Raw genomic sequence first — 12346 nt, forward strand, 5'->3', positions numbered from 1 at the left:
CTCTTCTCCAGGCTGGACAAGCCCAGGTCTCTCAGCCTTTCCTCATCAGGGAGATGCTCCAGTGCCCTGACCATCTTGGCAGCTCTGCGCTGGACTTGCTCGAGCTGTTCCCTGTCCTTCCTGAACTGGGGGGCCCAGAACCGGACACAGCACGCCAGATGTGGTCTCCCTAGGGCAGAGTAGAGGGGGAGGATAACCTCTCTTGATCTGCTGGCCACACTTCTTTTAATGCTGCCCAGGATACACCCCAGGGCAGCTTGAGGTCCTGCAGAGGGGCCTGGGGTGCAATGAAAGCCTCCTGAGGGGTCCCGAGTGGGCCAGTGCTGGAAGAGATTTTTGGAGTGGGGGAAAGGCTGTAGTTGTAAGAGGGTGTTCTCCATCATGGTCACAAACCAGACCGAGAAGAAAACCAGTGAGACCAGAATCTTCATTTCTGGGAGTTTCCAAATCCTAAAAGGGCAAACTCAGCAGAAGAAGTTTCATTTCCTTTTTCCTCTTTTCTGCACGAGCTCTTCCTGCTTGGTGGGAGGAAGACAAGAGTTGACGTGACAAACAGTACAATTTCTGTGAAGCTTGGGTGAATCTTACACCTTTAATGTCATCAAGGGGCAGAGGCAGGGCTCTGCAGTGGAAAGGGACGTCCCGGGGGCACGCCAGGGTGTCTGAACATGGGGACACACTGGGGGGCGAGAGGGAGGTCCCGCGGGGACGTGAGGGCAAAGGGGGGCCTGGAGGCACCATGAGAGCACCAGGCGCCCAGGGCTGAGCCGGCCCCGTGCCTCCCCAGGGGACGCCCTGCCCCTCCCTGCCCAGGCGGCGGGTCACAGTGGGGCCCTTTGTGACACCCCACTGCGCTGCATGTGATAAGTGCGGCTGCAGCCCCCAGCCCGCAGTATCTGGTGGGACAGCGACGAGCCAGGGCAGGAGCACGGAGGCGGCGAGGAGCCCCCGCGCGCAGCCCACATCTTTCCCTACCACCCCCGGCAGCCCCGCGGCACCGAGGCATTTCGCCAAAGCTTCTCCCTTCCCCACTCCTACCCCTTTCCTCCGTCCTGCAGGATGGCAGAGAGACCCCCCAGCCACCCCATGGTGGCCTGGCAGGAGGACAGGGCTCCCCAGGAGAGCAGCTCTCCACCGGAACCCTACGAGGTGTGCACGGCGCAGCCACTGCAGATTGGTGAGTGAGGGGTCCTGTTGGTCTGGGCAGGGCTGGGGCCAGCCAGCGCACCCTGCTCGACACCAGGCTCATGTTTCCCTGGCGCGCTGGCAGCGGGGTTCCCATGGGTGGTGTCCATGATGCTGCCTGGATGTAGGGCATGAATGCAGGGAGCTGGCCCCGGCACAGCCTCCGACGAGGAGGGAGAGAGCAGAGGGGACCCAGCTCCTGCTCCAGGGCACGGGCAGCGAGGGGCAGGAGGCAGCGATGCCGTGGGACGGGGACCTTTCCCACCCATCTGCAAGCAAGTTCCTCAGCCCGTTGCACTGGGGGCTTTGCCTGCTGTGCTGTGCTCCAGCATCACAGCCCGTCTGCCGGGCACCCTCCAGCCCTGCCGTGCGTGGGAAGAACGCGCCAGGAGAGCGGGCAGAGGGCTGGAGGGAAGGCAGAGCTTCTTCCTCTGCTCTCTCCTGCCGCCAGAGCCTCCCTACAGCCCTCCCCGCTCTCCTCCTCTATTAGATGCCAGCTGGTTACCAGTGTACCAAGAGGAACCAGAAGCTGCGGACTTCATCCAGGCCTTTGTCAGCAGCCCAGAAAAGGTAACCGCAGCCATTTCGAATGCGGCTGTGCCGGCGTCTGCGGAGCGGGGCTCTGCTGCCGGGCTGCCGGAGGTGTGCTGGCTGGGCAGAGCGGCTTCTCCCAGCCCGCCCACGTGGCCCCGCACACCCAGTGCTCTGGTCCCGCTGGCCGTGTGTCCCCCCTCTCACGCTCCCTGTCTGTCTCTCTGTTCCCCCGGCTGCCAGGAGGGCCAGGAGATGGAGTTCCTTAGGAGCGTCTGCACCCTGTGCAGAACCGCCAAGCAATATGACATCTTACAGGGCCTGGATGTCTTCTGCCACAGCTACGAGCTGGCAGAGAATATCAAGGTGAGGGCTCACCCAGCGGCTCTGGGGAAGGGGGCAAGTCTCCCTGGTGCTGGCTCCCTGTGAGGGCAGCGCTTGGGCAGGGCGAGGGTCTGGTGGCTCTGGGTGCTGGCAGCTGCCAGGTCCCATCCCGCTTGTGTTCTGCAGGTCCTGCTGGAAGCAGAGCCCAGGGACCAGCTCTGCACAGCAGTGCGGCTGCAAGCCATGCGTGCCATGGCCGATTTGAGGTACCTGCCCATCCCTCCTAGGGACCCTTGCCCCAGAGGTCCATGTCCACCTGCACGAGGCCTTGAGGCACTGCGCCCAGCACCAGTGTCCAACTGGTCCCTCTCTCTCTTTGCAGCTCGGTGCAGACAGTGCTAGAAGGCAAAAGGAAAAGCCTCTTAGAAGCCTGCTTCGAGAGTGTCTTCCAGCTCCCTCCAGAAGAGGAAATATTGACCATATACGATTACCTCTACCTTCAGGTAACTGCTGGGTGAGCTGCAGGAGCCCCCAGCCCCTTTGGGCTGCTCCTTGGCCACCCCGTGCTGCGATACGACCAGAGATCCAAGGCAGGGAAGGGTCTCAGCTTTGCTTTCCCACCCTCATCCCTTCCTCCCCTACCCATGGGCCTGCTGCAGACTGTCTGCCCCGGGTCTCTTACGGGAACCATGAGGCAGCATGGGAGTCCTCGCTTGGCTCTGGGAGTTCGGATCAGTCTCCTGGGGGTGAGAGGCGCAGCAGGAAACACTGCCACAACTCTGTCCTCCTTGCAGACCCTGAATGCCATGGACTACATGCTAGAAAAGTTGGTGCTCAGCTTTTTGGCCTCCAGAGTCAGTGAGGAGCTGCAGAGCATCTTGCAGGTCTGGCATGTTGAAAGAGGTGCCTGCACAGGGGCTGTCCACTCTTGAGATCATGGCCCCAATCCCCATGCCGTGCAGAGACAGCACGCTGCAGGGAGGCTGCCCACCTCCCTGGGGTGACCAGGGGCCGCCCACCAGGCTCTTCCAGAGCACAGTGGCGGCAGAGGGTGGCATTTGCCTTCCTGCCTGGCCTCAAGGTTGGCCCAGGCCATTTGTCCCAAGCCTGCGAGACCCCTGGGGCAGGAACCCCCCCACAGGCTTTGCTCGACATCGGAGGAAGCCTTAATGGACTGTGCAAGTCCAGCCCAGGAGTTCAGCAGTGCTGCTTCTGCTGGAGCAGCTGCCTGCTCCCGGGGCACACCAGCAGCTTCTCTCTTCCCAGGTGCTGCTCAAATTCACCAACTCTGACAGAGCAGCTGTGCAGGAGAGAGCCCTGGGGAGGATTACAACGCTGAGCCGTTTGCTGGCCGACAATTCTACGCTGAAGGTAAGGAGTCAGGCACCCTCCAGCCAGGCCATCTCCCCCTCCCTGCACACCAGAGCAGCCTGCAGCTCTCCCCGCGCGGGGCTGCTGCCCAGCCAGATGCTCTGGGAACCGCGGCCAGCACAGCCCTGCAAAGCCCTGACTCACCAGCGATCCAGCCCCGGACACACTCTTGGGTTCAGGGCTTTGGTACCTGCTGCCTGCTCTCAACCCTTCTCCTGTTCTACCTTCCTTTGCCCAGGGCTGGAGCCACTTTGAAAAAGAGATATTGGGCCCTGTCTGCTACAGAGAGATCCAGATCCCAATCCTGGGGCAGCTGCTGGGACGTCTCCTCCTTTTCGAATATGCCAGAAAACAGATCAGCTTTCAGGCTGTTGCTGCTCTTGATTACCTCGCCGAATTCATCTGTGGGCAAAAAAGTAAGAGCAGTTGTGGTGGGCTTCATCCCTCTGCGCACACACATCTCCTGAGAGGTCTGCTGCTCTCCCTGGCCTCCTTTGCCCCTCACAGCTGTTTCCCACAGCAGCCCAGCTGTCATTTTGCTGCAGAAGCTGAATGCTCTCCTGAAGTCCAGGATCTGTTCTCTGCTGCTCTCCTTCTGCCCTCCTTTCAGAATCTTGACCCCTGCTGTGTTGTGGAGCCCACAGCCAAAGCTACCATTGATTACTTTGTCCCAAAGCCATGTCTCCCCTGTTAGTGAGGAAGCAGATCCATCTGTGCATCACCCCAGCTGGTCCCTCCAGGGCTAGGAGCAAGAAGCTGTTCCTGATGCCCTCCAGAACAGATCTCCCTGACTGCTTGTGGCCTGCCATCTCGCAAGCAGGCCCCCGGGGGGTTTGGTAAGCTTGCTGGCAAAGCTGTGGTGTCTGAGTGACTCTTTTGTATTACCCCTGCTGTTTAGGCAGGTCAGTGCTAAAGGATAAAGCACAACAGCTCCATCAGGAACCTGAGATCACCTTCGTGCTTCGGTTGCACGCTGCCAGCAATTCTCCCAAGGTAATGAGCTCCCCCTTTGCTGGGACTCTTGCCCGTGGCATCAGCAGGAGGCTTGTGTGAGCAAAGGCATCCAGAATCAGTGGGGCTGGCGCGGTCTCACTGTGGCTGGTGCAAGGGTTCTTGCTGTCCCCAAGCAGCGAGGGCTGCACTCCAGTGTCACAACAGCAGCTCTAGTGCTCCTGGCCACCAGCAAGGCCTGGTTCTCTGTAGGTTCTCTGTAGGACAGCTCATGAGCCCAGCCTTCCTCCCTCACCCTGGGGGCCCTCTCTTCTCCCCCTCCCCCGTGCAGAGTCCTCAGCCCCTGCTGCCAGCTCTCCTGCGGGCGCTGCCACCAGCACTGCCAGGCATCTCTCGCCAGGGCTGCTTGCGCTGCCCTGCTAAGCAGCACTCCCGGGGCACTCGGTGTGACGTGTCTTTGCTCCCTTCCTCCCTCCCACAGGACTTTGCAGCTTTCCTCAGACCTTCTGAGAGGACAGACATCGTGCTTGTGGCCATCGAGGCAATGAGAGACTCCAGCTTCTTTGACAAGGAGGCAGCAGGAAAGATGCTGGATTTGGTCATGAGAAACTCTGACTTCTGGCTGGCAGATGTAAGTGGCCTGTGGCTGGATTGCCCTACCCTTCAGCCCTGTCAGGCCTTGCTCCTCCCTCCCTCCCAAGCCCAGGTGTAGGTGTCTCGAGCACCTGAAGCCACCTTAAGCCAGCAGGGAGGGATGGGAAGGGCAGCTGAGGAACTGGCTGTACTCCAGTGGCAGCACCATCCTCACCTGCGTCCCCTCCAGGTGCCAAAGGTCATGAAGGGCATCCATGAAAACCTGGAGGGCACCAACAGGAGCTTAGCCAGGCAGAGCATAGAGTCACTGCTTCTCCTGCTGACCGACCGGTACCCAGGGCAAGCGGTCATCAGCCTGGTGACGCTCTCTCCACCAGGACACAGGTACTGGCCCCAACAGCCAGGAGGGCTTGTTCCCTGTGGGGGGAGGGATGTGGAGCCCCTCTGGCTGCCAGACCCAAGGAATGCTGCAGGGACACCGCCGAGGAGCAGGGCCCTCCATCCCAGCACGCTTTCCAGCCCTGCTGGGTCGGCCAGGCCTGCAGCAGCCAAAGCTGGCCCAGGCAGCCCCGAGCCCCGCCACCACGCTCCTCCCAGCCCCACGGGGAGCACCCCCTCGGCCCTCTCCTGCTGCCCGGGGCATCCCAAGCAAGAGGCAGGCTCTGCCTCCTGCAGGACCCTCCCAGGCCACGCTGCTGAGGCTGCGGCAGCCCTGCTCACCCAGCGCTCTCGCTTGCAGGACTGGCATGGCCATGTGGGAGGTGGTGTTCTCCAGCCCCCAAACTTCTGAGAAGATCCTAAAGGAGTTCCTTAGCTTGCTCCAGTACCAGTGGCTGCACATGCCTCTCAGCTCCAGCACCGAACCCACCTGCACCTCCCCCTTGCTTGTGAGTTACCAGAAAAGGCCCTGATCCCCTCCAGCGAGCCCTGCAGGCTCTGCCAGTATCTCACTGCTGTGTTTCCTTCAGCTGACGGCCTCCAGCGACTTTCAGTCAGAGGATTTTGGTGACCAGTCCCATGTCGAAACCCATCAGAGGCCCCCAAGCCTGGTGACGGTCTCCCTGTTGGTCGGACACCTCATCGTGCTGTCAGAGAGACCTGACGTGGTGAGCAGGGCGTTCGTCAAGGGGAGCCATGCTGGCAGCCGGGGGCTGGGGCGCTGGGTAGGGCGGTGACTTGGCCTTGCCTGGGAGTCAGGGGGTGGGGTGAGCGCTCCAGATGCCCTCCCTGCCACGGTGGGGCCTGGTGGCTGCCTGGGGAGCTCTCCAGGCACACGGGGTAACAGAGCCATCTGCCATCTCCTGGCTAGTATGATGCAAGCAAGCACAGATTACCTTAATGCATAGTCTGGCCTACAGCAGAAATCCATTTAACTTGCATCTGTAATGCCTTGTGACGGAGCTGCAAGTGTCTAGTGCTCAGGTATTGGAAATGTGCAAGGCACTGGTCGCTTATTCCCATTTGGGAACTCTTTATGAACAGAACTTCTTGTATTAAATGTGACCGAGCGCAGGGGGGAAAGCAGCACAGGTGGCTTTCTTCAGGCAGTACAGGTCTCTTTCCTCTTCTGCAGCATCAAAACCTGCCTACAGCTTTATACTCCTTTATTCACTTTTCCTTTTGAGGGAATGACTTTGTGCACTTGTTGGAGGAATCCCGCACTGCCACGTACATGTAGCTACTAGAATCACCCCCCACCTCAATGATTTATGTCTCAGTGGGGGTTACTGTGCTTACCAAGCGTGACGAACAGCTTTAAAAGCTTCTTAAGAATTTTGCGATGATCAAAGGCGACTCAAGCACATAGCGCATATTTTGTTGCTCAGTTTTATTCTGTTTTCAGATGTTGAACACGTCATTTAGTTCCTGAGTGCCCTCAATCGCGAGAAGTGCGTCAAGTCTCTCATGCTAGAAACTGTCAAATAGACAACGTCTTCCACAAATGTCTCCCATGAGTTCCACGCGAGTTGTGCTCTTGGTGGGGTGCACAGAGTTAACGGGTGCGGTGGGAGGGCTGGAATGAATGCTGCAGGGGATGGAAGAAGAGGGAGAAGAAGCAGTTTCTGAAGAAAATAGGGGAAGCTCTGGGAGGGAGAAAGGCTTACTTGGGGTCCCACATCAATGCTAGTAAGTCCCCTTAGGGGCACAGAGAGCTTCAGGAAAGGTTTGTTTTGCCATATCGTGTTCCCTCTTTGCTTACAGCCTTGTTTCTACCTTGTCCCCTTAGATTTCATGGCCGTTTGCTTCCAACTCTGCTCTGTTCAGCTCTACTGCTCCATCAAGGGGCTGAAAGACCATTTCTGGAAGGACAGCTCCTCCACAGGGGTGCCATATTCCCCTGCCCCTCCGAAGAGAAGGAAGGGCACCCCCACCAAAAAGCCAGTCAAGAGACCAGGTGAGTCCCTGAAGGGGGGATCACTGTCTGTGTATCCTCTTGCCTGGGCTTTTAGGACAGGAGCAGGGGTGAGGTTTTGGAGATAAGCACCTCTTCTCTGCCCTGGATTCAGCACTGAGATTACAGACATTTTCTGTCCCTATTTTACAAGTCATCAGGTCTGTTCTCTGGGTGATGTGAGGGAGGAGAGGGGCCCTGTATATGGGAGAGAAAAGGCCGTTGCCTTAACAAAGGCGATAGGTAAAAAAGGGACCTGAGAGGGCTCTAAAAGGATATGCTCTGAGAACAGCTATCCTCAGCCTTGGGATATGGAACATAGACTGTGCAGCAGCAAATAGAAAACCCAGACCTGATAAAACTCATCGCTTTAATCATTAGTTATGAATAAATTATTACTGTGCTGGGGAACCAAGCACTCGTCAGGAGCTGAGAGGGGGACTAGGTAGGTGCCTGCAGAAATGAGAGCCAAAGTTGTCTGAGTCGTGGAAGGGCTGTTAAAGCTTTTGCCTGGGCCTGTCTTTGGAAGAGCTGTGAATGTGGCTGGCGGGTTCTTCCGCCTCTCCTCGGAATGGAGTTTTGCTGCGTTTTCTGCAGCTGGTGATGCTGGTCCCGCTGCTGTACCGGAGCCCAGAGCTGGAGTTCCTGTCTCTGAAATGTGCCATCTAGTGGGAGCATGGCCAGAAGGAGGGCCAGCAAAAGCTAGCACGTACCTCCCACAGCAGCCCAGTGATGTTGTCCCTCTCTGTGTCACAGCACCCTGTCGTCTCCTCTGTAACAGTGACAAAAGTCAGGCGAGTTTGTATTTCTGTGGGTTTACCTGGCCAATACTCTCCCACCCTCAAATTTTTTCCTATGTTGTCCAAATACTCTTACTGCGTTGAGGAAAATAATGAGAAATGTGGTTAGGGACTGGAAACGGATGGGATGGGGTAAGGGAGGAAAAGAAATACCCATTTTATGTGTGTTGTGTTTATTTTTATAACCCTGATGTGAATGCAGTCCTCGTCCCGGGTAATGTGCGTCTCCGTGCGTGTGCTGGCCCTGGTGCTCGCTCTCCACTCCGGTGTGTGGGGAGGCTTTGCTGGGCCTCTTCTTGCTAAAGCAGAGGGTGTGCCTGGGGTACCTGGAGCGGGAGGGCTGCCTGGGGAAGGCTGTGACACCCACAGATCACGCCTCTGGTCTTTTAAAATCAATCTGTGCCATTGCTGCTGCTGTGCCCTGGAGCCGTTCCTGAAAGCTGCTGTGCGAGTTGCAGTTGGTGAATGCGGTCAGTCTGCGAATTTCAGTGGGTTTTCCCCTGTCAGCAGAGAGCCACGTGGAAAGGGGATGTCTCAGCCCACACTTGGTCTTCCTCGGGACTTCGGCAAGTAGTTACTTGTGTAAGAATTTGCCCCCAGTGTTGGGAGACGCGTGGAGGACAATATCCTCCTGCTAAGCAGAACTAGCTGTGCTGCAGGTGGCAGAAGGGCAGTGTTTCAAATCGCTCCTAAGCACAATGGCAGTCATTTGTGTTCAGCTCCTGAACGGTGGCTCCTGCCCAGCAGCAGGATTACAACAGGTAAGAATTATTTTTGTGTGGCTCAGTAGCTCACTACGGGGAAGATGCCAGATGGGGATCTGTAGCTGAGCCGTGGGGAACTCAGGCGGAGGATGCTTCAGATTTGGTCCTCAGCTGTCACCCGACACTGAGGAGATACCTGGGATTTGATTGCTGTGAAGTCAGCATGGTCAGCAAATGTACTTCAGTGAAATTAAAAAGGGAGAGGAAAATAGTCTTTGAGCAGAGACTCACAGTTTCTTCTGCAGTTCCGCCAGCTTTCAGGGATGGCTCTTGAGATGGAGGTCTGACCCCCTCTCTGCACTGGCAGAGTGGCCCTCTTCATAGCAATAGTTGTCTGGTCGTGTTTGATTCCCCTGGTTTTAGCCTGTGTTCAATTACAGACAAAGCACTTTTTTTCTGTGCTATTGCTTCCGTAAGTCAAGTCAAGCTCTGCAAATTTGGGTTTCAGGGTTCCAACAATGAGTTGATTTCCTTATCCCTTAAGGATGAATATTCCCGTGCACACCCCAATGCACACTTTAACCTGTTGCAAGAGACAAATAACAGACTAAATCTGATGTGCTATAACTTGTTTACCCACAAGGCAAAGTGCAAGAGAGGCTCCAGCTAAAGGGAAGGTGAGGTATTAGGGACAGGGTAACAAGGCAGAGACCCCCCTCTCCCCCCGCTGCTGTGTTTGATTCTGGAGGACACGCTCCATATCCATGTGCTGTTTCAGAGGGTCTTCGTCTCTCTGTTGTTGTTTTATTTGTTGGTGTACCCTGCACTGTCTCCTGTCATTGAAAATCCGACTGCTGGAGCTGCTTCTAAAGCAGAGTTGTGTCTTCTTAAATGAAACTTGCCAAGACAGGTTGAACTGACGAAGCAATCGGTGGGTTTGGGTTTTTTTCCCAGTAGTTTGCTGTTTGAAATGTCAGCAGTCTGTCTCAGAGGGCAAGTGTATTCTGATTCCCAAATCATCCTGCTGCAAATGCATGCACATCAAATACCGCTCCGTTGTGATGCCCGTAGGCCCAGTGCTCTTTCGCTGGCTTGAGAGCAGCAGGTAGCTCAGCCGCTCTGCAGCGCCAGGGAAGGATGGGGCCAGGCGGTGCTGGTAGGGGCACCCAGCCTGGCTGCCCACAAGCAAAAGCCTGTTGGGGTTGAGCCGGCAACTGAGCCCCACACAGCCGCTCGCTCACCCCCCCACCGGCGGGATGGGGAGAGCATCAGAAGGGCAAAAGTGAGAAAGCTCGTGGGTTGAGATAAGAACAGTTTAATAATTAAAATCAAACCATAATAACAACAGCAATAATGCAAAGAAAAGGAAAATAAGGAGAGAGAGGCGAAACCCGGGGTGGGGGGAAGGGGGAATGACCAACCCAGACACACGGCACGTGACGCGGCCGCTCAGCACCCGCCGACCCGCCGATGCCGGTCCCTGAGCAGCAGCCGCCCCTCTGTGCGCCCACTGCCCCGGGTAATAGGCTGCTCGTGGCGTCACATGGTACGGAATGAGCACCCCATTGGCCAATCAGGGTCAGCTGTCTTGGCTGTGGCCCCGCCCCCCCAGCCCCTTGCCCACGGGGCAGAGCGTGGGAAGCTGGAAAGGTCCCTGGCTGCGTCGCCAGCTGCAGCGAAGAGGAGTGACTCTCTCCCAGCCAAAACCAGCGCGGTCGCCACCCCTTATTCCACACCATTTTCGCCATGCCCAGGTCCCATACGATGCAACACAACCTCACCAACCACCACCCCTCCCCTCCCCAGCCTTTGGCATCATACACAGACATCACTCCCTTCGTCTATGGCCCTTCCCTGTAAAATGTCCATAAAAACGCCCACTTGTGTTTCTCAGGGCAGCTGCGGTGCCGGGTCCGGCCCTGGCACAAGCAGAGGGACGGTCCCACGCGCTCCCATCCTGTCACCCCCAGGAGCTCCCCGCAGGGGCAGGGAAGGATGCTCCGGGGGGTGGGAGCAGCTCCCAGGACTTCGGACACCAGGCACGGCCACCCTGGTGCCACACGGGCGGTGTGTAAGCGTTGCCGCGCAGGTGGGGGTTTGTGCCTCGGTTCCCCCGTGGAGAATTGCTGTGCCGCTGCAGAGGGGGGTGATGGCACCCCCGTACCGGGGCTGGGTGTACAGCCAGGGCTGGGCTGCTGAGGTGTCCCCTACCCACAGGAGAGAGGGTCAGACAGAGCCCGGCGGCGCTGGAGGGAAACAAGGAGGCAGAAGGGGTTTTTTCTTCTTCATTTTGTTTTTAATTTGTAAATAACTTTCCATGAAAAACGTTAAATTGCACACGTGTATCTGCAGTTCTTCAGCATCAGTATAGAGGCCCCAAAACAGGAAAATACCACAAAAACAACAAATAAAAAGAAGCATCAACACTACAGATACAAACACCTACAGTGACCCCCCCCCAAAACCCGCAAGAGACATGACCCTTGCTCCCCGGCCCCGGGACACCGTCCCCAGCCTACGTCAGCTAGTGAAAGGCAGAGAGGGTTTATGGTGGTCTAGACCCTTCGGCAACTGCAGCGAGGGGTTTGGGTAGAAAAAATACCAAAGCCAGTTGTGGGATTGACCCCGTCCCCGCTGCTCCTCTCCTGTCGGGGACAATTCCGGGACCCTTGACGAAACCTGTTGCTGCTGCTGCAGGAATCCTCCCTTGCCTGGTCTTGGTTTACAGAACGATGAACACAAGCCTTTAAACAGTGAAAATATAAACCAACTCCCAAACTGCATTTCCCCTAACCCCACTCTTAGGAAATTCTAGTGCTAAAAATATAGGTTTCTTTCAATATATAATCCATAATAGATTCTATAAAAAGATCTAAAGAAGCAGACTTGCTGAATTTATAAACCTTTTGTTCTTCCCTAGGTAGAACCTCCCTAGGAGGGAGGCTGAACTCAGAGGATCTAGAAGGGACCTCTACGTACTTGCTAGCTAATTATCACACTATACCTGTGACCTACCCTAGACAGAAAATAGGGAAAAGAGAGAGAGAAACAGAGGGACGAAGGGGTGAGGAAATTGCACGTAGTCTATCGAGCCCTAAGCCACCAGGAATCTCATGTCTTGGATGGGATTTAGTGGGTGCTCTGTTAGCCCTGAAGGAACGTAGGCCGTGTCCATTGCCACGGGGGAAAAAAAAAAAAAAGACAATTCACATGTATTCCTTTAAAAGCAAAAAAATAAGCAGTGTTGTATTTCTTCTCCTGAGGAAACTCATGGACTAGAGACTTCTGACGTGGCCTTTAAAGCTCTATCAAGCTGTTCCTGTGGTGTTGTTTTTTTCTCCCCGCGGTGTTTCTGTGAATAATCTTACAGTGAAGCTGGTAAAAGTCCCTGTGAATGTCTTGGTCTCTAGAAACTCTTGTCCCTTGTAGGTCCCAGCAGCTCTGGGGGAGCATCCTCCTAAAGCCTGTGCGGGCTTTGGAGAGTGACTCGCCCC

At 56.4% G+C, this 12346-nt stretch overlaps 1 protein-coding gene across 1 annotated transcript; it reads left to right on the top strand.

Moving 5' to 3' along the window:
• Nucleotides 1–2729: 2729 nt before the first annotated feature.
• LOC135317504 (uncharacterized) lies at nt 2730–8017 on the top strand. Its single transcript, XM_064473797.1, has 11 exons — nt 2730–2786; nt 2835–2924; nt 3307–3411; nt 3650–3827; nt 4310–4404; nt 4844–4993; nt 5186–5340; nt 5696–5843; nt 5925–6119; nt 7222–7351; nt 7926–8017. The coding sequence occupies exons 1-11, from the start codon at nt 2730–2732 to the stop codon at nt 8015–8017; spliced, it is 1395 nt and encodes a 464-aa protein (XP_064329867.1).
• Nucleotides 8018–12346: the final 4329 nt, after the last annotated feature.

The sequence above is a fragment of the Phalacrocorax carbo genome, chromosome 26 (genome assembly GCF_963921805.1).
Source record: "Phalacrocorax carbo chromosome 26, bPhaCar2.1, whole genome shotgun sequence".
Lineage (NCBI taxonomy): Eukaryota > Metazoa > Chordata > Aves > Suliformes > Phalacrocoracidae > Phalacrocorax > Phalacrocorax carbo.